Genomic DNA, 26,523 nt, shown 5'->3' on the forward strand with positions numbered 1-26,523 from the left:
TTTCTACTTGCAAAAGTTCGATAGATCATCGATAGGACACCGTGGGCCTTCCTTGCAATCTGTTTACAATGCTCAGAGAATTTCATGTCTGACCTTATCGTAACACCCAAGTCCCTTTCCTCCAGTACTGGGTTTAGTTGAACTCCACCAAGTGAATAAGTTTTTTTGGGATTACTGTTTCCCAGGTGTAATACCTTACACTTTGTTGGATTAAAGCACAACTGCCATTTTTGTGACCATTCTTGAAGTCTATCTAGGTCTCTCAGAAGAAGCTCAGCTTTGACAGTGATCATTAACTACTCTACCAATTTTAACATCATCTGCAAATTTAGACATCACGCCCTCTATCCCTTCATCAATGTTGTTTATGAAAATTAAAAACAATAGTGGTCCTAATACTGATCCTTGGGGAACCCCACTTCTTACATCAACCCAATCTGAGGAATAGCCATTTGTCACAACCCTCTGGCTCCTGCCCTGAAGCCATCCTTCTATCCATCTAAGGATTTTCCCAGTGATTCCAACCTGTTCCAGCTTATAAAGGAACCGCTCATGTGGGACTGGGTCCAAAAGCTTTGCTGAAATCTAAATAAACAATGTTGAAATTATTCCCTAAATCCAGCTCGTGAGTGACCCTTTCGAAATAGCGAACCAGATTTGTTTAACACGATTTTTCCTATACATAACCATGCTGAGTATCCTTGAGAATTTCAATTCGATCCAAATGATCCTGAATTCCACCCTTGATCATTGCCTCCATGATTTTCCCTACTACTGAAAGTTAGACTAACAGGTCGATAATTTCCAACTTCACTTTTAGAGCCACCCTTATGTATGGGAGATACATTTGCACTTTTCCAATCCAAGGGAATCTCCCCAGAGTCTAGTGATGCTCGCACAATTAGCCTCAACGGTTCAATACACTCGCTTGCCGCCTCTCTTAAGATTATAGGGTATATTCCATCAACTCCAGGAGCCTTACTGGTCTGTAGGCTCGAAAGTTTTTTCATTAAATAATCTTGCGAAATTTCAATATCATTAATTACATATTTTTTAACTTCGCTCCCACAATTTCCCATTGCCACAAAAGGCTTTTCATTTGTAAATATCGATGCAAAATAACTGTTGAGTTCCTCTGCAACGGCAGCTGGTGTATTTATTACTATCCCCTTTCCCTTACGTAAAGGTCCGATCTGGTTTGTCCTGCTCTTCTTGGCATTTATATATGTGAAGAATTCTTTATCCCCCTCTTTGCTCTGTTTGCTAGTGATTTCTCATAAACTGCCTTTGCCTGTCGAACCTTTTCTGTGGCTCTATTACACATCACTTTGTAGCTGTTATAGGCTTCAGTACTTTTATTGCCCTGTAACCTTTCCATGCCACCTTTTTCTGCTCAAGTAATGCGGCAACTTCACTATTCATCCAACTTGGAACCCTTCTCGGGGAGTATTTTTTTAATGGTATATACTCATTCAAGGCATCTGTGATTAATGTTTTAAAAGCGTACCACAGTTCAATTGTATTCATTCTTTGTGCAATATCTACCCAGTTAATAGAGGCCATGTAGTACCTTAAGGCATCGTAATTTCCTTTTCTGAAATTAAAACCCATTCCTTTGCCTTTTACTTCTGCTACCTCTCTCTCGTCATCATCCACCGTAGAACTCCGTGATCACTTCCTGCTACTGGTTCCTCTACTGCCAGCCCTGTTATGTCATCTGATTCATGTGTGATGATGAGGTCTAGGATATTCTTTTTTCTAGTACTTTCCCTGACATGTTGATACAAATAACAGTCATCTAGTTGATTTAAAAATTTTGTTCCCCATGTCGAGTTTCCTTCCCATTTACTCCAATCAATTAGAGGCAAATTGAAATCACCCATAATAAGGCATTGACGCTTACTTGCCCATTCCATTTGCATGTAGAGGCTTTTGTCATAATCTTCACAATCACCTGGTCTGTAGATTACTCCTACTCGCATTATACCTTTGTTTCCAACTATCTCACACCATATAGACTCTATACTAGCATGTGAAAAGTCTGAACCCGGATAAGCTATCGTCGCACTCAGGCTGCTTCTGATAAGAAGCATTACCCCACCACCCCTCCTATATACCCTATCCTTCCTAAATACATTATACAAGCCGTACTGAAACTCATCATCCCCAATTTCCGGGTGGCAACACGTCTCCGTAAGCCCTATTATGTCCGCGTTACTTGTTTTAACCAGCAGTTCATTTTGACGAATCTCGATGCTAAGAAAGATCCAGGTCCTGATGGTATTTCTCCTCTTGTTCTCAAAACCTGTGCTCCTGAACTTATTCCTGTTCTTTGCCGCCATTTTTTTCACTTTCTTATTCCAAAGGTGTTTTTCCTTCTACTTGGAAATTTGCTCATATCCAGCCAGTTCTTAAAAAGGGTGACAAGTCCCTCTCATCCAGTCATCGTCCCATTGCAATTACTTCTACTCTTTCTAAAGTAATGGAGAAATCAATTAACTGGCAACTCTTAAACTATCTAGAAACCTTCCGTTTGATCAACGATCGCCAGTATGGATTCCATCAGTCTCGATCCACTGGTGATATTCTGCTTATGTTACCCATTTATGGACAAATTCAATGGAAAAGTTTGGTAAAACACAAGCAGTTGCTCTCAAAGGCATAAATTGTGTTTGGCATAAAGGTCTTCTAAACAAGTTTTCATCTTATGGTTTGCCAACTGTTTTTTGTAATTCGTTATCCAGTTTTCTCTCTGATTGCTCACTGAGGGTGATGGTAGATGGTTCTCTGTCTTCTAACTTCTCCACTAATGCTGGTGTCCCCCAAGGTTCAGTTCTTTCCTCCACTCTTTTCCTCTTGTATATTAATGACCTTCTTCCATTGACCGGAAATCCTATCCATAGTTTTGCCAATGACAGTACATTTCACTCCACTTTCCATTTTAAGACACCTTGCCCCGCTCAATCAGCTTAAATTTCTCGAATGTCCACTACCAATTCCTTAAATGCCGATCCCCAGGTAATTCTCCAGTATGGACAGTTGGGGCAAAGACAAATTAGTCGATTTCAATCCTTCTAAAACTCAGTTTTGTTTATATCTTGCAAAAAAGGATTCTTCTGCTCCTATGCTTATCTTTGGTGACACTCTGATTTCTAGGAAAAATGATATATCTCTTTTGGGGATTACCCTGACCTCTAATCTCTCTCTTGGCACATGCACATTACAAATATTGCTTCCTCTGCATCTAAAAAACTTGGTTTCTCTTTTTCGCTCTCAACGTTACTTTTCTTTCAAACAGCTGTTCACTTTGTACAAATCAAAAATCCGCCCTACCATGGAATATTGTTCCCACAGGTTTCCAGATTCCAATCAGAAGAGGGCAGTTAGGTTAATTAATGACTCCTCTCTAACAGTCTCTCTCTCTCTCTCTCTCTCTCTCTCTCTCTCTCTCTCTCTCTCTCTCTCTCTCTCTCTCTCTCTCCACTCGTTGTCTCATAGACATACTGTTTCTGCTGCATGCCTTTTCTACAGATATTTCCATGGGCACTGTTCTTCTGAATTGGCTTTAATTTCCGCTCTCTCTTTCAAAACAGCCCGAACATGTCCTGCCACTAGCCAACATCCACTTACTGTCCATCTTCAAACTCACAGAACCAACCTTCCTTCATACGTATTTCCTGAAAATTAGTCTACAGAAGTTCAAGTCTAATGTCAACAAATATCTTCTTTCGTCTTCTCAACTTCTAACCCAAGCATGGTACTAAGTGCTATAGGTTCTAATAACTCTCTTGATTGGAGTTTTCAAAAAAAAAAAAAAAAAAAGGTATTGCCCTGCCCTCCAAATTCCCCAGACATCGAGCATCTGTGGTTTGTGTTGGAAGAGCAACTCCAATCTGCGACATCTCAACCACGGACCTTTACAGGAGTTAAAGGATCTGCTGGTTACATGAGATACCACAAGATACATTTAGAAATCTTGTGTCGGCCATGCCTCGACAGGTACGAGCTGTTTTGTCTGCACGTGTAGGACCAACAACATATTAGGTAGGTGGTCATAATGTTTTGAGGCACCTCTGTATCCAGATGGGCAGGAGCAGCACACGCTTCTTGATTAGACCAGGGTTCGAGCCCGTGACCACCAAATATGACAGATGCGGAAAGGTCAGGGAATGAACATCGCATATCCCTTGAGCATTATGGCCTTAGTTGCTAATGCTCCTACAAACCAAACAACAAACAAACAATGTTTTGCCTCATTGGTGTGTATATAATATTGAATAATGTATTTATTGTTTCCTTACTTTTGATTACTTCTTTTTCAGTTCTTTTTTAAATATGATAGTTTCTTGTATATTTAAATATTTTAACATTTTCTCTTAATAGTAATTGATTTCTGCCTAACAAAGAGTATGATGAGTGATCCTGACACCAATTATTCTTGTTTGCAAGTTGAATGGGCTTCAAAATCTAACTGTACTCAAAGAAAAGGTATTTTAAATGTTATGTGAAAGAAATACATGCGATATTCTAGATCACTAGATCAAAAATTACAATATCACTCGGTGTACAATAAATCTCAAAAAGTAAATCTTATTTGGTTTCATTGCTACTAAGACAAACTTATTTTTATTGTTCACTTGATTGTTGGTTATTGTGGCGATTAGGTAACAAACTTGCATCTTGCAAAGTGCAGTGACTTCTTAATTTATGCGTGTTTGGATTATGCAAATGTAAAATAACACGTGGCAACCATATTTATGGATAAGTGCAACGAGAGGGGGGAGTACATACCCAAAACAGATATTCAACCTTGACGAAACAGGTTTATATTGGAAAAAAAGCCTGATTGCACTTATATTTCCATTGCTGAAAAGGCTTTAAGACAGTGAAAGATCAGCTAACACTTCATTTGGTGCTAATATGGAGGGTCATAAACTGAAACCTGTGTACATTTATCACTATCAAAACCTTCGTGCCCCAAAAGGTTACGACAGGTCATACGTGCCCATGTGCAGGTACTGAAACCCTAAAGGGTGGATGATTGTTGTTATTTTAAGACATTATCTTGAATCTCAGTTACGATCAGTATTGTTGATGTCTGTTCCAATATCAAGATTGTTTTTTTCCTGAAACTACAACCTCAATACTCCAGCCTGTAGACCAACATGAGATTAAATCTTTTAAGACTCGGTATTTAAAGTGTATTCTGGCTGATATAATTGACAAGACCGACCATGAACAGATGAGTGTGCAGCGATATTGGTGAGCCTTTAATATAAAAGATGCTTTAAAATCCATTGATGCTGCATGGTGTTGAAGTTCTACATAAGCGTATTCAAAGTTCACGGCATAAGTTATGTCCTGATCTTAGCAAATCCTTCAAAGGCTTGATACTGATGTAGATTATGCACAAACTAAAGATTAAATGTATGAAACTCGATAAAAAGATAGGGTTCACTGAAATGGAGGCAACTGATGTTAATGATTTAATTGATTCATATAATCAAGAATTGTCAAATGAAGATCTATGTGCTCTGGAGCAGCATCACATTCAAGAGGAGGAGGAGGCAGCAGCGAGCGAAAGCCCAGAGGTTAAAGAAGAACAGAGCCTGACGGTGAAAGGAATATCGAAAGCATTAAATGTTATAGATGAAGGCCCTAATCTTAGATGAAGCCATAAAGTGCAACATAAAGTTACGCTAGAACTTGGTTGCTACTATGAGTTGTTCCCTGAGAAGAGGCAATGTGCAAAGCAACCAATTCTGGTTCAAGCACTATCAAAACCAGGTTTGTGCAATACCCCCATCCCACCTTTTTGATCCAAATCTGAGAGAGCATAATTCTGATCTTTTTTTTTTAATGTAAACCCCAAACACGAGAGGTATTAGAACCTATAGTACTTAGTACTGTGCTTGGGTTGGAGGTTGAGAAGACAAAAGAAGATATTTGTTGACATTGGACTTGAACTTCTGTAGACTGTAATTTTCAGGAAAGACATGAAGGAAGGTTGTTCCAGGAAACGTCAGTTGAATGAATAGACGGGGGAAGATGAAAAGTTGGTTCTGTGAGTTTGAAGTTGGACAGTAAATGGATGTTGGCTCGGCACATGTTCGGACTGTTTTAAAAGAGAGAGCAGGAATTATAGAAGCCAATTCAGAAGAACAGTGTCCATGGAAGTATCTGTAGAAAAGGCATGTAGCAGAAATAGTACATCTATGAGACTGCAAGTAGAAAAACTCTGTTAGAGATGAGTCATTAATTAACCTAACTGCCCTCTTCTGAATAGAATCTAGACGCCTGAGAGAGGTTTTAGGGGCACCACCAAAGATGTGGGAACAATATTTCATGGTAGGGCGGATTTGTGATTTATACAGAGTGAACAGCTGTTTGGAAGAAAAGTAACGCCGAGAACGAAAGAGAAAACTAAGTTTTTTAGGTGCAGAGGAATGTGCTTGTGCCAAGAGAGATTAGAAGTCAGGGTAATCTACAAAAGAGATATATCATTTTTTCCTAGAAATCGGAGTGTCACTAAAGATAAGCATAGGAGCAGAAGACTCCTTTTTGCGAGATATAAGACAAGACTGATTTTTAGAAGGGTTGAAATCAACTAAGTTGTCTTTGCCCCACTGGAGAATTACCTAAAGATCGGCATTTAAGAAATTGAAACTCATTGAGCAGGACAAGGCTTCTCAAAATGGAAAGTGGAATGCAATGTGCTATCATCGTCAAAACTATGGATGGGATTTCCCGTTAATGGAAGGTCATTAATATACAAGAGGAAAAGAGTGGGGGAAAGAACTGAACCTTGGGGAACACCGGCATTAGTGGAGAAGTTAGAAGACAGAGCCATCTACCATCACCCTCAGTGAGCGATCAGAGAGAAAACTGGATAATCAATTACTAAAATCAGTTGGCAAACCATAAGATGGAAGCTTGTTTAGAAGACCTTTATGCCAAACACGATCGAAAGCCTTTAAGATGTCAAGAGCAACTACTTGTGTTTCCCCGAACCTTTCCATTCAATTAGTCCATAAATGGGTAACATAAGAAAGAATATCACCAGTGGATTGACACTGATGGAATCCATACTGGCGATCATTGATCAGACGGAAGGTTTCTAGGTATTTTAAGAGTTGGTGGTTAATTGATTTCTCCATTACTTTAGAAAGAGTAGAAGTAATTGCAATGGGATAATTGGATGGGAGGGATTTGTCACCCTTTTTAGGAACTGGCTGGATATGAGCAAATTTCCAAGCAGAAGGAAAAACACCTTTGTAATAAGAAAGTGAAAAAAGGCAGCAAAGAATAGGAGTAAGTTCAGGAGCACAGGTTTAGAGAACAAATGGAGAAATACCATTGGGACCTGGAGCTTTCTTAGCATCAAGATTCGTCAAAATCCTTCTGACATCCTTCTGATACCTCCCACCATTCCCAACACAGGAGCGTGTTGGGAATGGTGGGAGGTGTTTTACGGATCATCAATACAATACATCAATACAAATATTTTCCCCTTGAACAGCCTTAGCACACTTTTTGGAAAACCAAGGTTTAGATAAAGGACGAGATTTTAAAGTGCAGTGTTGGGATAAAGGATTCCATTGTTGCAAGAATAATTTCACTGACCCGATCTGAGCAAATGTTGACATCAGAAGTTTTGAAACAGTAATCTGACCAAGGAAAAGAAGTCTCACAGGTCATCTCATTTTGCATTCTTGTAATGCCAAACAACACAAGGTTGGGAATAGCCATGAGATAAAGGTTCCATTGGAGAAGAGACAATCACCAAGTTGTGATCTGAAGTGCCTAAAGGACCTCTCACTTTGACTGTGTACTTAGAAGGGTTGTTTGTGAGAAAATGATCAAGCATATGGGCTGTATGATTAGGATTGTCTGGTATTCTTGTAGGTAAATGAACAATCTGTGCAAGGTCATTAGTAATTGCAAAAGCCTGAGCATCTCGACTAGCTGGGTCAGTGTGACTAGAAAACGGAAGCCAGCTGGAGTTGTAACATTAAAATCACCAAGGAAAATTACCTCACTCTTAGGAAAGTTGGACTGGAGAAAGTCAAGTTGCAAAGAGAGGAAGTCAAAGAACTCCAAGTGATTAGTGGAATTGGGAGAACGGTAGAGACAATAGAGAAGAATTAAAGAGAGGAGATTCCAAATTGCCAAGTCTCTGACAGGGAATATCAGAACGGACATATGCACAAGTACCACCTTTGATGCGAAAGGAATCGTACAGCGAATAATTTGGGCATCTGAGATAAGCAGTAGTTGAATCAACCGATAACTGAGATTCTGTCAGAAAAAGTACATGGGGTTTGGCAGACTGAAAGTGGAAATGGACATCGTTGAGATTAGAATTGAGACCACGTATATTTGTGAAATGAATTAGGAAGTGCTTGGGAGGTTTAGATCTTTTAGCAGATAAGCTTGCTCTATTAGTTTGACAATTCATGGTGTATTCAATAGTAAGAAAAAGTGGGTGGGACATGCTGTATGAAGTAATGAAATTTTTGTATATGGCGTACATAGGTGAAGAATATACCCAGATCCTTGACATAACGTGGCCTCGACTATGCTCACCACATACACACTACTCAGACTCCCTCCAGTCACTATCTGGCAGAGTAGAGGTAACAAGATTATACACTAGCTGATCAGGAAACCTCCTAGAGAGTTATCAATATGTTCGGTCCGGTGTACTAACTAGAGGCCGGCCTGCAAACACCATTTTAGAGCTCTACCCTCGAAATGTAAGGAATATTGGATCTTTGCACGATGTTCATGATAACGTCAAAAGTCATCAATCATACTGCATGATCGAGGAGATAGGGAATGGTTGACAGGAATTTAACTCTAGACTAAACATAGGTTCCACCACTTCAAGCCTCCAATAAGCAAAGTGGTGGTATTGCACCGGTTGATGAGAGTCATCTACCACCTAGTACTGCCTGGTAACATAAAGGGGTGGCGTTACTCCATGTGGTGTGGGCACCACACCTCAACCCCTGCTTACGTTGGTTCATACCTGGGTGGTCACCCACCATGTACTTGTGCATGGAGGTTATACCCAGGATTACTAACAGTCTCACCATCATGAAGGTGCAAGCAGAGGATTTTGTTGTCACAGACCTTCTGGACTTCGCCGAATTTGGGTCCATTTGACTTGAGTGTCACCCGAATATCAGTTCCATCAGCATTTTAGACTCCCAGTTAGCAAGTGCAGCTTGTCTGGCAAATCTGAGAGAATGTCTGTGACAACCTCAAGGACCTTATGGATCATGATGATCCTTTTCATAAATCTGCTTAAGGCCAACCTCCATCCCAATCTTTCTACCTCTCTCTCTCAGTTTTTGAGAACTGCCATATAAAATCTTCAAAGCGCATTTTAGCCACAGTAGATCTTGCGCCAAGAACTCATAAATCAATCAATCTCAATTTTTGTTTGTGTTGTACTGTATATCTTGGTTATAGTTGGTTATACTTTTCCTTATTGTACAAAAAAAAATAAATAATAATAATAAATAAGTAAATCAGTAAGATGACTGAATCTCTTTGGTTGCTCATCATTTTCTTTAGAGTGCCTAGCCTTCCAACCAAACTTAGGTAGATGTGAGAGTTACTCTCATAGGCCTATTATCGCATTTTTTGTTTATTTTCATTATACGTAAATTTAAATTGCGTGAGACGTTTCGGAATGTAACCCTTGTGTAAATTAAGAAGTCACTGTATAACTCTAATGTTGCATGACTTTGCTGCATCTGCAATTTTTGATTTAGTGATTTTTTATTCCTTAGAATAAGTATAAAAATTTGTATGGTATATTTTAGGTGAAATATATTTGTAAATTTATGCATGGGATACATATAAATTAACATGTGACACAGAAGCCTATGATAGATATAAGTTGATCTGTAACCAAGTTACAAAGCAGGTTAGGTAGGCGAAGGCAGATTACGAGAAATCTTTGGCAATGGATGTAAAGAAAAACAGCAAGGAGTTCTTTACTTACGTAAACTCTAGAAGGCAGGGGATGAATCAGATTGCTCCACTTGATATCGATGGTTCAACTGTTCATGATCCTGCTCAGGTAGCTAACAAACTAAATGAATATTTTGCATCTACATTCACACATGAGGAATTATTCAGGAAGGGGAATGCCATAGATGAAGTAAACACTGGCAGTGAGCTAGATGATCTTGTAATAATTGAGGGTAAAGTGGAGGAGAAATTGTTGACAATAAATACAAGAAAGGCACCTGGGGTGGATGGGATCTATCCAGTTATATTAAAGGAGGCAGCAAAGGAAGTAAGCAATCAGTTAGCCATAATTATGAGAGCTTCCTTGGACTCAGGGGAGGTACCCACAGACTAGATATGTGCAAATGTAACTCCAATTCACAAAGGAGGATCAAAGGCTGACACAAGTAATTATAGACTTTTGAGTTTAACTTCTGTTCCAGGAAAATTAATGGAAGCACTGGTTAAAGAAGCACTGCAGGATCATCTTGACAAGAATTCAGTTATAGCTCAGACACAGCATGGTTTTGTTAAGGGAAGGTCTTGCCTGACCAATTTCATTGGATACTATGATGTAGTCACAAAAGAATTGGATGCAGGGAATAACTTTGATATTATATATTTGGATCTTAGAAAGGCTTTTGATACTGTTGCACATGGAAGACTGCTGCACAAATTGGAGCAGTGTGGCATTGGTGGCAAATTGTTGCTATGGATAAAGGGATGGTTGTGTGGCAGAAGACAGAGTGGTAATTAATGGACACTGCTCATTGTGGACTAATGTTATTAGTGGAGTCCCTCAGGGTTCAGTTTTGGGTCCATTGTTGTTTTCTGTATTTATAAATAATATTGATGATGGTATATCAGGCTTAATGTCCAAGTTTGCAGATGATACAAAGTTGGCAGGGTTGTTAAGGACACTACTGATGCTATGCTGCTGCAACAGGATCTGGAAAGGTTGAGCAGATGGGCTGAGAGGTGGCAAATGAAGTTTAACATTGACAAATGTAAAGTACTACATATGGGAAACAGCAACGCCAGAGCAATGTATCAACTCTATGGTACTACACTCACAGTGGTAGAGAATGAAAAGGACCTGGGGGTAATTGTGTAGGCAGATATGAAGTTCTCTGAGCAGTGCAGATGGGTTGCAAGAGTAGCTTATGGTGTCTTATCAGTGATATACAGGACTTTTTCTAGCAGGGATAGGGAGGTGTGTATTCCCTTGTATAAGGCAATGCTGGGCCGCACCTTGAGTACTGTATACAGGTCTGGAGGCCTCATTTCAAGAAGGATGTAGAGCTGCTGGAACGCGTACAGAGAAGGGCAACAAGATTAGTGAATGGAACAGAGGGGTGCTCTTACGAAGAAAGGCTTAAGTTTTGCAAATTACAGTGTCTGGAGACTAGGCACCAGCGAGGTGATCTGATAGAGGTGTATAAAGCCTTGAATGGTTTGAGCATGCTCAATGCTGATGGGATACTGCCTCTTGCTGAGAATAATCACCTGAGATGGCATAAATTCAAATTGAGGAAAGACATGTAGGATAGATGTGCAGAAATTTGCCTTTAGCCAGCGGGTAGTTGGTTGGTGGAACAGTCTTCCATCCCTTGTTGTTGAAGTCGACAGCCTAAATAAATTTAAGGCTCAGCTAGACAGGTATTTCAAACGAACGGAGGGGTGAAGTGGAAGGTTTTTTTTTTTTTTTTTTTTTTGCTGCATATGCTTGCTTTCTTGCATCATATGCCTATACTAATGCTGAAGTTATTTCATTTAATCTTCATTAGGATTTTGGTATTAAAATCAAAAAAGTAAACTTTTTCTTAAACAGAATTTAAGAATAAGTTAAATTTTTTTTTTTTTTTAAACAGTTAGTTTTAAGGTTTTTGGTGCAATTTTTTTGTACCCCTTTTGTCCATTTCCTCTAATAAGTTGTCTGATCTTTACTGAAATTTATTCTAACTATCCACATTCATAACACCAGATGGAAATTTTTTAATCCAGCAAAATTTAGCTGATCTATCCTGGAGCTACCATTTTACAGTTTAAATTTGTATCGAACTTTTTGTTTTCACAAAAATATAATAAAACTACATTAAAGTTAGATTTAAATTTTTTTTTAAATTCTGTTTATTTTCATTAAAGAGTTGACTCTGAGGTGTGCTGTTGTACCGTACGTTGCAAAATAGAAATGCGTGATAATAGAGTTGTTTTCTATTTATGTACTTGTGTAGTCATCATCATCAGCTATTTTCAATCCACTGCAGGAATGGTTTCTCCAGCAACTTTCCATTTCCTTCTGTTTTATGCAATGGCCATCCATTTGCTACCCACAAACTCATGAATTTCATCTGTTCATCTCTGTCGTTGTCTTTCAGGTTTTGTTCTACCATTCAGTTTATTTTCTTAGTCCATTTGTCACTAATGTCTTGTCTTGTCTTTGCACTGTGTCCTGCCCTAGACCATTTTAGTATTGATAAGAATGTCCTTTACTTGAGTTTGCTGCCTAATCCATGTGTTTCTCTTCTTATCTAACAGTCTGATTCCCAGTATAATTCGTTCCATTCTTTGCTGTGTAGTTCTCAGCTTCTCTTCCATTCTTTTGGTTAGTGCCCAAGTTTCACTTCCATAAGTCATGGTGGGGAGTATACAGTGGTTCATTATTTTACGTTTCAGACAAATTGGGACATTGCTTCTCAGTATGTGACTATATTTTCTGAATGCTATGCATCCGAAATTCATTCATCTCTTGACTTTCAGCTTTTATAACTATTATAGCTAATGACTTGTCCAATGTAAGTATATGAATCCACCTTTTCAATTTCTGCTCCTTCAATGGTTATATCCCTTTCTGTGGCATACTTGTTCACCATAATGGGTGGCAGGGTTGTGAGCGACAGTAAAGACAGTATGCTACTCCAACTGGATCTCGATAAGTTGGGAAAATAGGCTGAGAAGTGGCAACTGAAGTTTGAAGTTTAAATGCAAAGTACTGCATATGGGTAGCAATAACCCAAGAGAAACATAGCAACTGTGTGGTGCTGCACTCAAGGAAGTGGAAAGTGAAAAAGACCTGGGAGTAATTGTGCAGTCAAATATTGAAGTTTGCAGATGGGCTGCCAGGGCAAGTCAGTGGACTCTTGTTAATGATATATAGGAATTTTGCTAGCCAGGACAGGGAGGTGATTATCCTGTTATACAAGGCAATGGTCAGGCCACACCTAGAGTATGTTGTACAGGTCTTGAGGGCTCATTTTAGGAAGGATGTAGAGTTGCTAGAATGAGTACAAAGAAGGGCAACAAGATTGGTGAGGAGAACAAAGGAGTGCTCTTACCAAGAAAGGCTTAAGTTCTGCAAATTGCGGTGGCTGGAGAGATAGGTACCTGCGAGGTGATCTGATTGAGGTGTATAAGGCCTTGAATGGGTTGAGCAAGCTGAATCTGATGGGACTCTTCCTCTTGCTCAGACTAAGAATCTGAGGGGGCACAGTTTCAAATTAAGGAAAGATAGTTGTAGAAGAGATGTGTGGAAATTTGCCTTTAGCCAGCGAGTAGTTGATTGGTGGAACAGGCTTCCATCTTTTGTGGTGGAAGCTAATAGCCAAAACAAATTTAAGGCTGAGCTGGGCAGGCATTTGGAATGAATGGAGGGGTGAAATGGGAGGTTTTTTTTTTTGGCTGATGCTGCATAAGCTTGCTTTCTTGCATCGTATGTTTCTGCTAATGCTAATCATTACTTTTGCTTTTACTAAATTCATCTTTAAGATTTTCCTATAATTTTTCAGGATCATCGCTTATGATCACAATGTCGTCTGCAAATCATAAATGGTTTCAGTACTCTCCATTCACATTGATTCCTTCCTAGGACCAGTCCAATCTTCTGAAAGCTTCTTCAAGGGCAGCAGTAAACAAATTGGGAGATATTGTGTCCCCTTGTTGAACTTCTTTCTCAATTTTAAATTGAGTACTGTCTTTATCTAGTCTAATAAAGGAAGTAGTGTTTTCTATATTTTTTTTTCAATATCATAATGTATGTGATGTTTATGCCTTGTCTTTCCATTGCCCAAAACGTTGCCTTATGCTATATGGAGGCAAATGCCTTTTCATAGTCCACAAATGGAATGCATAATGGTGTTTTATGTTCATTTGCTTTGTCCATTAGCTGTATATTATGTGAAGGTGATCCATAGTTGAGAATCCTGTCCTAAAGCCAGCATGCTCTTTCGATTGATTTTCATCAAGTATTCTTTCTTATCTGTTAGTAATCACTCTTGTGAACAACTTGTAGATGTGGGACAACAAACTAATTGGTCTATAATTTTCTGTGTCATGTCTGTTCCTCCTAATTTTAACAACTCTTTGGTAACTTCATGTTCACTTGGAGCTTTTTGATTCTTCATTTTCTTCAACACATGTTTTACCTCATCAGGAAGGATATTGGGTTTGTATGTGTTGCTAATTTGTGATCCATCTTCTCCACTGCTGGCATTATTCCCTTGCTCCTTATATAATACTTTATATTAGTCTTCTGCTATTTGAATTATGCCTTCTCTGCTATATATGACTACACCATCACTGTTCTTCAGATTTGGTATCATTTGTCTTTCTGTATAACTGCTGATTTAAGTCCTTTGTTTTCCCTTAATGCTTGTTCTATTTTTCTTGTGTTAAATCTTATATCCTCTGAGTCTCTTTCTAATGGCTTTGCATAACTCTATACTGAATTTTGTCCTTGTCATCTTTTATCTTGCTCTTCATTTGTTGTCTTCGGTTCATTATGGTTTCTTGACTAATTTTTTCTTCTTTGGATTTCTTTTTATATATAGATTTCTCTGGCTTTATCACTTTCAGAAAGTTGTATTCCTCGTTGATATCTTGGTCCTGAAAGGTCTGTAGAAGCTCAAACTTGTTCTTAAATTTCAGTACAAACTGCTTTTTCTCCTCTTCTGTTATCTCAGAGATCTTCATATTATTTACTCGAGTCAATTTCCTTCTTTCTTTTCTTACATCTATATCAAATGTGCATCTTACCATTTTGTGATCACTTCCAACATTTACCTTGTTCAGAATGGTAACATCACTCACAATATATCTTTTGTTAGTGAGGATGAAGTCTATTTCATTAGTTGTTAATCAATTTGGGCTTTTCCACTTTCACCTTTTTCTTGAAAAATTCATTACTAATGTAAATGACATTCCTCAAGATTCTGCAAATTCCACAAGTCTTTCACTTCTTTCATTTCTTTCACCAATTCCAAAATTTCATATAGTTTCCCTTTCTGTGCTCTTTTTTACCTTAGCATTGAACTCTTTTTAACCTTAACATTGAAGTCCCCCATAATGATGGTGTAATGAGTTTTCTGTTCATCTAGAAGTCTCAATTTCCATGTACATTTCTTCAACTTTTCATCATGGCTCAAATTGAGTTGGTGCATATATCATTATATTCTTTAATTTGTACCTCTTAGAAATCTTGAGTTGTTGTACTTTTGAATTTCAAAATGTTCTTTTTAATATCTTTATGGACCAGAAAACCAACTTCACCTCTCTTTTCACTGTTACCATGAACAGCAGATTTTCATTTAATAAACTTATAAGTGATTGATTTCTTCTTGTTTCAGCCAAGCCGATGATATTCCAATACACATTTTCTAATTATTTTTCCAGCTCTAATATCCTGTCTTCACCGATGAATGAGCTTACATTGTAAGCCAAGTTCAGTTTCCATGCATGGCAGCCTGGTCATACCCAGAGATTCTTTGCACCCTCTGCTTCCACGCTGATCCTCTCACTGCCATAATAGGGAGAGTGAAAGCCTCTGGGGACTGAGGGTCATTTAATAAAGTGCTGGGGGTTTTGGTCTTTTACTCTTCATGCTAACCAGGCATCTTGAAGAAAACATTCTATATGCTCGTTGCCACCAAAGTAGGTGCCTCCGTAGCCAGGTGGGAAGGAGCAGCAGTGCGTAGCACACGCTTCTTGATTAGACCTGGGTTCGAGCCAGTCACCACCAAATACGGAGGATGCGGAAAGGTCTGGGAATGACCACCGCATATTCCCGGAGCAATATGGCCTTAGTTGCTAATGCTCCTAAAAACCAAACAGGCGCTTCGTAGCCAGGTGGGAAGGAGCAGACACGCTTCTTGATTAGACCGGGGTTCGAGCCCGTCACCACTAAATACGGAGGATGCAGAAAGGTCAGGGAATGACCACCGCATATCCCGGAGCAATATGGCCTTAGTTGCTAATGCTCTTAAAAACCAAATAACAACAACAGCCACCAAAGTGATGTAACAGGGATTACCAATGTGAAGGTGTGCATGAATGGATTTTAGGGAGGCAGGCCAACTGGACTTCTCCTAAACCTTCTAAAATAGAAGGATATTGGCTCCATCTAGACAGTGTCTGATAACACACAGAATTACTGTTCCCCCCTATATGCCCCATACCAAATGTATAAATTTATAACTTGCTAAATGATTTTGTAATAACTGAAAAGAAATTATTGCAGCTAAAAGTAAAAGTACCTGGAGCTGATGAAATTTATCTGTTATATTGAAAGAAGCAGCAAAAGAGCCAAGCAAACAATTTTTCCTTATTATGAGAGCATCTTTGGATTCAGGGGGAAGTCATTATGTATTGGAGATGTGTAAATGTCTCTCCTGTTTGCAAAGGGAGGGGAGGTCAAAGGGCAAAGTGAGAATTACAGACCTGAGTTTGTTTTAAGGAAAATAATTCTGTCAGTCATTGGAAAAGTGTTTTGCAGGATCATCTTGAGAGGAATGCAATTACATGGAAATCACAGCATGGATTTTTTAAGGGGAGATCATGTGCAACCAATGTGATGGTCACCCATGATCTCCCATTAAAAAAAAAATATGTAATTTTGATACTGCTCCATATGAACTTTCTCTGCTTAAATGGTTCTTTCAATTGCTATTTACTGCACAGACTAAAATTTATAGCCAGATTTGCATGTATCAATTGTTTGAAGTGATATCAGGCATGTAATCCTGTCATTTATAAAACATTATTGTTGATTATTATTTAAGAACTGATAGGGGTTAGTTTAAATAGTTTTCCATAATGAAAAGTCTGGATTTTTGGAAAGAATTTTTTGCCATTGGAGAACTAGAACTAAATTGCTTCATTGTATAGAGTAGTGTTTGGCTATTTAAGTTATTTATCAGTAAGTAATGCTCTTAAAGATTAAATAACTATTTTTAAATTTGAAGAGTTTTTCATTTAAGTTCATTCCTTTAATATATATATCTTTTTTGAGTTCTCTTTATATTAATGGTATTTTTAATTTAAAATAAAAAAATACATTTTTGAAGGGGTTTTTTTTTTTTTTTTTATAAAAATGTTACCCTGATTACCTTATATGAAATGGTTTGTGATCTCTGTAAAAAAAAAAAAAAAAAAAAAAAGTGAATATGTGGAAGAAATTAATCTTCACATGACTATGAGGTTTTTTTTTTATACAATTGTGGCTTTATTCATGAAATTAAAAAAAAATTAATTGTGTTTAAGCCTTGTACAGAGAAACGTATGATGTTTATCAAAACGTTTGGGGTTGACTCTATTTCGAAATTGCCATATCATAGTGCCACAACATCCACACATGGCAATGTATGAATTTCAAATTTATCTGTAGTTGGTCTAAATTAGCTTGCATTCAATAGGTGTTTTTTTTTTGTGTTTTGTTGCCTTCTAAAATGATTTTACTGAACAATAAATTTGAAACAACTTTTATTCCAAATTAGGGGGAAGTGCACTGTCAAAGAACCCAGTGATTCAAAAGGTGATATTGTTGTACATGTTGGCACTAATGATATTAAGAGTAGGAGACCGGTGGAATTAACAAGTACAGATCACCGTTGAAAAAGAGCTGTGAATTATGGTTGAATTTGAAAGTGTCTGCAATTCTGCCCAGACAAGATAGGAGGGAGTATATGATGAGAGCCTTGTTGATCAATTTGCCCCTGGAAAGGTTGTGGAAGGCTCAAGGGGGTAGAATTTTTTTAAGCCTGGTCTGTACATGTTAACAGGAGAGACTGCTTCTACAGGGATGGAATACACTTAAATAGAAAGGGTGCAAGAATATTTGCTAATGCTATCGAGGCAGTGTTAGGTGGGTCGGAAAATTGCTAGCTTGGAGGGATACAAGAACTAATAGATTAACAGTAGCCACTGGCAGAGGTGAAAGTGATTCTTGCACTGCTTCTATTGGAATGAGCAGCAGCCTAGAAAACAAGATGCAGGGTATTTCAGAGACTGCTGGGAGTCGTTGCAGTACAAGTAAACACATGGGTTGTGTTAGGGTAACTAAGAATAGGAACAGGTGCATGTATACTTGCGTATACACCAATGCTAGGATTTTGGTAAAAAAATTTGATGAATTTGAGGTATTGCTCAAAACATCAAAGGCAGATATTATTGAGATATCAGAGACGTGGTGTCACACGGATATAAGGAATGCAGAACTGGAATTTGGGGAGTACAATGTGTATAGAAAGGATAGGAAGGGAGGAGGGGTTATGTTATTAGTTAAGAAACACAAAATTCAAGGAAGTGAAGCCAGTCGACATCGCTGGACAGTGCAGTGTCGAGTCAGTTTGGTGTGACATAAGCATTGGGAGATCAAAATTGAGAGTAGGAGGGTGTTATAGGCCTAATGACTCTGATGAGTATAATAAGAAACTGTACAGGAAAATAGAGTGGGCCAGAAAACAAGAGTCTTATAATGGGGGCTTTTAATTACCCAGATATTGACTGGAATTTGTGGATTTATTGGATGATTGTTTTCTACATCAGCATGTTCGGAAGGCAACTAGAGGGAGTAATACTCTGGATCTGATTATCAGTAGTGATTCTTCATGCATTAAGAATCTGCAGATAAAGAAACCACTAGGTGGCAGTGATCACAGTGTGCTGAACAGGAATTTACTCAAAGGTGACTACTATCAGGGGTAAAGGGAAGGTTTTTGCTTTCGTAAAGGTGACTACAGTGGTCTGAGACAGTATTTAAATTCTATCTGGTGGGACCAACTGATGATGTTACCAACAGCAAATTCAAAATGGGAAGATTGAAAAAATAATCTTGGAAGCTACTAGGCTTTTAATATTAACTAAGAAATATTGTTCAAGATTTAGGCCTAAATGGATGTCAGATGAACTAATTAGACATATGGCAGAGAAGAAAAATTCATGGGATACATATAAATTAACAGGTGACACAGAAGCCTATGATAGATATAAGCTGGTCTGTAACCAAGTCACAAAGGAGGTTAGGCAGGCAAAGGCAGATTGCGAGAAATCTTTGGCAAAAGATGCAAAGAAAAACAGCAAGAGTTCTTTTCTTATGTAAACCCGAGAAGGAAGGGGATGAATCAGATTGGTCCACTTGATATCAGTGGTTCAACTGCTGATGATCCTGCTAAGGTGGCTAACAAACTAAATGAGTATTTTGCATCTACATTCACACATGAGGAGTTATTCAGGGAGGGAGAATGCCAGAGGTGAATTAAACTGTGGCAGTGAGCTAGATGATTTAGTAATAACTGAGGGGAAAGTGGAGGAGAAATTGTTGAAGATAAAAATGAAAAAGGCACCCGGGGTGGATGGGATTTATCCAGTTATATTAAAGAAGGCAGCAAAGGAAGTAAGCAAACCTTAGTCATAATTATTGATGGCTTCTTTGGACTCAGGAGAGGTACCCATGGACTGGAGATGTGAAAATATGACCCCAATTCACAAAGGAGGATCAAAGGGAGACACAAGTAATTATAGACCTGTTAGTTTAACTTCTGTTCCAGGAAAATTAAAGGAGGCACTGGTTAAAGAAGCACTGCAGGATCATCTAGACAAAACTTCAGTTATAGCTCGGATACAGCTTGGCTTTGTTAAGGGAAAGTCTTGCCTGACCAATTTGATTGGATACTATGATGTAGTCACAAAAGAACTGGATGCAGGGAATAACTTTGGTATCATATATTTGGATCTTAGAAAGGCTTTTGATACTGCTGCACATGGAAGACTTCTGAACAAATTGGAGCATTGTGACTTTGGGGAAAATTGCTGCTGTGGATAAAGGAATGGTTGAGTGGGAGATGACCGAGTGGTAATTAATGGACCCTGCTCATTGTGGACTAATGTTATTAGTGGGGTATCTCGGGGTGCAGTGTTGGGTCCATTGTTGTTTTCTGTATTTATAAATGATATTGATGATGGTATATCAAGCTTAATGTCCAAGTTTGCAGACAATACAAAGGTTGGCAGGGTTGTTAAGGACACTAATGACAGTACGCTGCTGCAACAGGATCTAGAAAATTTTAGCAGAATGGCTGAGAGGTGGCAACTAAAGTTTAACATCGACAAATGTAAAGTACAAATGTAAATGTAAAGTAATATATGGGAAGCAGTAACCCCAGAGTAATGTATCAACTGTGAGGTACGACACTGACAGTGGTAGAGAATGAAAAGGACCTGGGGGTAATTGTGCAGGCAGATATGAAGTTTTCTGAGCAGTGCAGACAGTCTGCAAGAGTAGCTCATGGTGTCTTGTCAATGAGATACAGGAATATTTCTAGCAGGGATAAGGAGGTGATTATCCCCTTGTATAAGGCAATGGTCAGGCTACACCTTGAGTACTGTATACAGGTCTGGAGGCCTCATTTTAAGGAGGATGTAGAGTTGTTGGAACGAGTACGGAGAAGGGCAACAAGATTAGTGAATGGAATCAAGGGTTGCCCTTACGAAGAAAGGCTTAAGTTTTGCAAATTACAGTGTGTAGAGACTAGGCATCTGCAAGGTGATCTGATTGAGGTGTATAAAGCGTTGAATGGCTTGAGCCTGCTCAATGCTGATGGGATATTTCCTCTTGCTCAGAATAATCAACTGAGAGGGCATAAATTCAAATTGAGGAAAGGCAGATGTAGGATAGATGTGTGGAAGTTTGCCTTTATCCAGTTGGTAGTTGGTTGGTGGAACAGACTTCAATCCTTTGTTGTGGAAGTTGATATCCTAAATAAATTTAAGGCTGAGCTGGACAGGTATTTGGAACAAACGGAGGGGTGAAATGGGAGCATTTTTTTTTTCTTTTTCTGATGCTGCGTAAGCTTGCTTTTTTGCATCATATGCCTGTGCTAATGATTCAGTTACTTGTGTTTGTTCACAATATGATCAGGAGTGATTGGTCTTTAACTATCCATGAAGTTGCTACTGAAAATGGCATTTTTTATGGAACAAGTCGGTGAATTCTAATTCAAGATTTAGGAATGTGACTTGTTTCAGCCAAGTTAGCTTAGCATCAAGTTGTCCTAGCATGATGATCACAGAGAGTGTCAAGTTCCTTAGGATCTTTATCAATATTCTAATACTGCTGCTAACCCACACTTCTATCATTATTAGTGGTTGCAGCTGTTTGGCTGTGGTTCAGAAATAAACGCCCAATCATCAGTGAAGACAAGGCACAAAAAACATGGCAGTCTTGGTCAAATATGATAATTATGCTTATACTGTTTTACCCAGTGGGGCATTATTTATTATGAAATTTCCTTGCATACAGTGAACCAGGAATAAAAAAACAGTTATATAGGGATTGTTTGATGCTGTTTATACAAAATCTGGATAACCGGTAAAGTGAGCTTCAAAGAATTCCTGCGTATTTTGAACTGCTAATTACTTAACAAGATGAAGCAAGGTATTGCATCATCTTGCTAAGTAATTCATCCCTTCCCATCTGCATACTTATGGAATTTAGCTTCCTGTGGTTCCCCCCCCCCCACTCCAAATCTCCTTTGAAAGGTCACAGATTTGTATTCACTGAGGAAATTATTCAGAATAATTTCCTCAGTGAATTTTCTCAGTGATGAGAGCCCTGTCGATCAATTCAGCCCTGGAAGGATTGTGCAAGGCTCAAGGGGTAGAGTTTTTTTCAGCCTGGTCTGTACTTGTTAACAGGAGAGACTGCTTCTGCAGGGATGGGATACACTTAAATAGAAAGGGTTCAAGAATGTTTGCTGATGCTATCGAGGCAGTGTTAGGTGGGTCGGAAAACTGCTAAATTGGGGGGATACAAGGACTAATAGATTAACAGTAGCCACTGGCAGAGGTGAAAGTGATTTGTGCACTGCTTCTATTGGAATGAGCTGCAGCCTGGAAAATAAGATGCAGGATATTTCAGAGACTGCTGGGAACCATTGGGATACAAATAAACACATAGGTTGTGTTAGGGTAGCTAAGAAAAAGAACAGGTGCATGTATACTTGCGTGTACACCAATGCTAGGAGTTTAGTAAATAAATTTGATGAATTTGAGGTATTGCTCAAAACATCAAAGGCAGATATTGTGGGGATTTCAGAGACGTGGTGTCACACAGATATAAGGAATGCAGAACTGGAATTTGGGGAGTACAATGTCTACAGAAAGGATAGACAGGGGAGGAGGGGTTATGCTATTAGTTAAGAAATACATAAAATCCAAGGAAGTGAAGCCAGTCGACATTGCTGGACAGTGCAGTGTCGAGTCAGTCTGGTATGACATAAGCATTGGGAGATCAAAATTGAGAGTAGGAGTGTGCTATAGGCCTAATGACTCTGAGTATAATAAGAAACTGTACGGGGAAATAGAGTGGGCCAGTAAATCAGAGTCTTATAATGGGGGATTTTAATTTCCCAGATATTGACTGGAATTTGGGGGCTGGTCACTCACACACTATCAAGGCTTTTGTGGATTTATTGGATGATTGTTTTCGACATCAGCATGTTCGGGAGGCAACTAGAGCGAGTAATACTCTTGATTTGATTATCAGTAGTGATTCTTCATACATTAAGAATCTGCAGGTAAATGAACCACTAGGCGGCAGTGATCACAGTGTGCTGAAGTGGGATTTACTCACAGAAGTAACTACCATTAGGGGTAAAGGGAAGGGTTATTGCTTTCGTAAAGGCGACTACGATGGACTGGGACAGTATTTAAATTCTATACAGTGGGACCAACTGATGATGTTACCAACAGCAAATTCAAAATGGGAAGCATTCAAAGAACTTATCTTTGAAGCTACTAGGCTTTACATACCAACTAAGAAATATTGTTCAAGGTTTAGGCCTAAGTGGATGTTAGATGAACTAATGAGACATATGGCAGAGAAGAAAAATGCATGGGATACATACAAATTAATACGTGATACAAGTTGATAGATACAAGTTGATCTGTAACCTAGTTACAAAGGAGGTTAGGCAGGCAAAGGCAGATTACGAGAAATCTTTGGCAAGGGATGCAAAGAAAAACAGCAAAGAGTTCTTTACTTATGTTAACTCTAGAAGGAAGGGGATGAATCAGATTGGTCCACTTGATATCGATGGGTCAACTGTTGATGATCCTGCTCAGGTAGCTAACAAACTGAATGAATATTTTGCATCGACATTCACACATGAGGAGTTATTCAGCGAGGGGAATGCCAGAGGTGTATTCAACTCTGGCAGTAAGCTAGAGAATCTTGTAATAACTGAGAGTAAAGTGGAGGAGAAATTGTTGAAGATAAATACAAGAAAGGCACCTGGGGGTGGGGGTGGATGGGATCTATCCAGTTATATTTAAAGGAGGCAGCAAAGGAAGTAAGCAAACCCTTAACTATAATTATGAGAGCTTTCTTGGACTCAGGGGAAGTACACATGGATTTGAGATGTGCAAATGTGACCCCAATTCAAAAGAAGGATCAAAGGGCAGCACAAGTAATTATAGACCTGTTAGTTTAACTTCTGTTCCTGGAAAATTAATGGAGGCACTGGTTAAAGAAGCACTGCAGGATCATCTAGACAAGACTTGAGTTATAGCTCAGACACAGCATGGTTTTGTTAAGGGGAAGTCTTGTCTGACCAATTTGATTGGATACTATGATGCAGTCACAAAAGAACTGGATGCAGGGAATAACTTTGATATTATATACTTGGATATTAGAAAGGCTTTTGATACTGTTGCACATGGAAGACTGCTGCACAAATTGGAGCAGTGTGGCATTGGAGCAAATTGCTGCTATGGATAAAGGGGTGGTTGAGGGGAAGAAGACAGAGTGGTAATCAATGGACACTGCCCATCGTGGACTAATGTTATTAGTGGAGTCCCTCAGGGTTCAGTATTGGGTCCATTATTGTTTTCTGTATTTATAAATGATATTGATGATGGTATATCACGCTTAATGTCCAAGTTTGCCGACGATATGAAGGTTGGCATGGTTGTCAAGGACACTACTGACACTATGCTACTGCAACAGGATCTGGAAAGGTTGAGCAGATGGGCTGAGAGGTGGCAAATGAAGTTTAACATTGACAAATGTAAAGTACTACATATGGGAAACAGCAACCCCAGAGCAACGTATCAACTCTGTGGTACTACACTGACAGTGATAGAGAATGAAAGGGACCTGGGGGGTAGTTGCAGGCAGATATGAAGTTTTCTGAGCAGTGCAACAGGCTGCAAGAGTAGCTCATGGTGTATTGTCGATGATATATAGGAATTTTTCTAGCAGGGATAAGGTGGTGATTATTCCCTTGTATAAGGCAATGGTCTGCCCACATCTAGAGTACTGTATACAGGTCTGGAGGCCTCATTTCAAGAAGGATGTAGAGATGCTGGAACGAGTACAGAGAAGGGCAACAAGATTAATGAATGGAACAGAGGGGTGCTCTTACGAAGAAAGGTTTAAGTTTTGCAAATTACAGTGTCTGGAGACTAGGCACTGGCCAGGTGATCTGATAGAGATGTATAAAGCCTTGAATGGTTTGAGCATGCTCAATGCTGATGGGATTCTTCCTCTTGCTCAGAATAATCACCTGAGAGGGCATAAATTCAAATTGAGAAAAGACAGATGTAGGATAGACGTAAGGAAATTTGCCTTTAGACAGTGGGTGGTTGATTGGTGTAATAGACTTCCATCCCTTGTCGTGGAAGTTGATAGCCTAAATTAGTTTAAGGCTCAGCTGGACAGGTATTTCGAACGAACAGAGGGGTGAAGTGGAAGTGGTTATTTTTTATTTATTTATTTATTTGTTTATTTATTTATTTGTTTGGCTGGTGCTGCATAAGCTTGGTTTCTTGCATCAAATGCCTCTGCTAATGCTAATGTGACACAGGAAGTATTAGCAGTTCCAAAAGAAGCCTATCAAGAAAGCAACCACAAGTTACAGAAACATTAGAATCACTGTTGAGGAGACTATTTAAAGTAAATCTATCTGACTATCAGGCAAACTTCATTTTTTAAATACAGTGGATTCCGGTTATTCGGGACACATTAGGATAATGCATTTTGGCCCATTTCAGTGACTGCCCCAATTATGTGAAGTTTCATGTAAATAGTTAAAAATACGGTGGACCCTCACTTTATGATCGATTCTCTGTACGATCAAATAACGTTATGATGAACTCACCATAGTAAAGTACGTTCACTATACGATATGTAGGAAGTGCCGATCATTGTGATCATGTTTGTGAATTGAATTTTAATTCTATCAGGCAGCGATTCTAATAAGCAAAAATAGGAGAAATATTATCTACAGGCTATAAAAGTAAAGATATATTAACCACAAATTTACACTTAATTATCTTACCGATTGAAAAATTAAATGATACTTGACGTGAAAATCAGAAGAATATTTTCCACAGGTTAGCAAAATAAAAATAAATTTACTCTTAAGTGCATAGCTTAATTAATACGTACTGTAATATGTGCATGCTAACTGGTTGATATTTCTGTTCACTGGCATTTGGAGGGGGAAGAGTTAAAATTTAAAACAGTAAAAAGATAAGCAATCAATAACAAAGAACACAGCATGCACAAATTACAACTAACATGATAAGTGCAAGTGAGATACAGAGTAACAAGTTAAAAAGCTTAAAAAATAAGAATGAAGAGAAGATTCTGAAAATTTGTTTTTTTTTTATTTATTTTTTTTTATTTTTATTGAAGATTTAATGGAAGGAGAAACACATTTCACCATAACATAAAAACCCACAGAATTCCAGCTGTGGGTTTTTACGTTTACTATCCATTTATAATAGATTGCACTAACAGAAAAGCCAAATAAACTGGAAACTGCTAATTGTTTTTATTAATTTTATGGTTGTGACCTCTAGAAATCTGACTGGGCCACGTGGTATGGTCAGAGACAATCGTAGGGTAATCTCGAGTGCTGCGGTCTCCTGCCCTTATTAAACAGCATGTTGTCCCAATTAAGCGAATGAAACCCTGGCTATTTTCTTGATTAGGTTCTGTTCTTTAAGATTTGTCCCAAATAAATGGCTGCCCCAATTAAATGGTGGCCCAAATAACCGGAATCCACTGTATTAGTTACCGAACTTTTTGATCACAGCTGTATGTATATTTTTTAGATATTTTCAAGTAGATGTGCATTGTTATTTCAGTTTAATGGATGTTTCATTATCAGTGGATAACCATTTTTCAGAGCATTATACAAAAAAAAAATAAATAAATAAAACACT

The 26,523-nt window shown here is 38.5% G+C and overlaps 1 protein-coding gene across 1 annotated transcript in view; it reads left to right on the forward strand.

Moving 5' to 3' along the window:
- Positions 1-26,523, forward strand: part of spn-E (tudor domain containing 9 protein spindle E) — a 421,802-nt gene that overhangs the window by 136,177 nt on the left and 259,102 nt on the right. Inside the window, exon 14 of the mRNA XM_090376707.1 lies at positions 4,384-4,488. Within this exon, the coding sequence (XP_090232833.1) occupies positions 4,384-4,488 (105 nt within the window). The remainder of the gene's footprint in view (positions 1-4,383; positions 4,489-26,523) is intronic.

This window comes from Mastigoproctus giganteus, chromosome 6, assembly GCF_048544385.1.
Source record: "Mastigoproctus giganteus isolate SK-2022 chromosome 6, ASM4854438v1, whole genome shotgun sequence".
NCBI lineage: Eukaryota > Metazoa > Arthropoda > Arachnida > Uropygi > Thelyphonidae > Mastigoproctus > Mastigoproctus giganteus.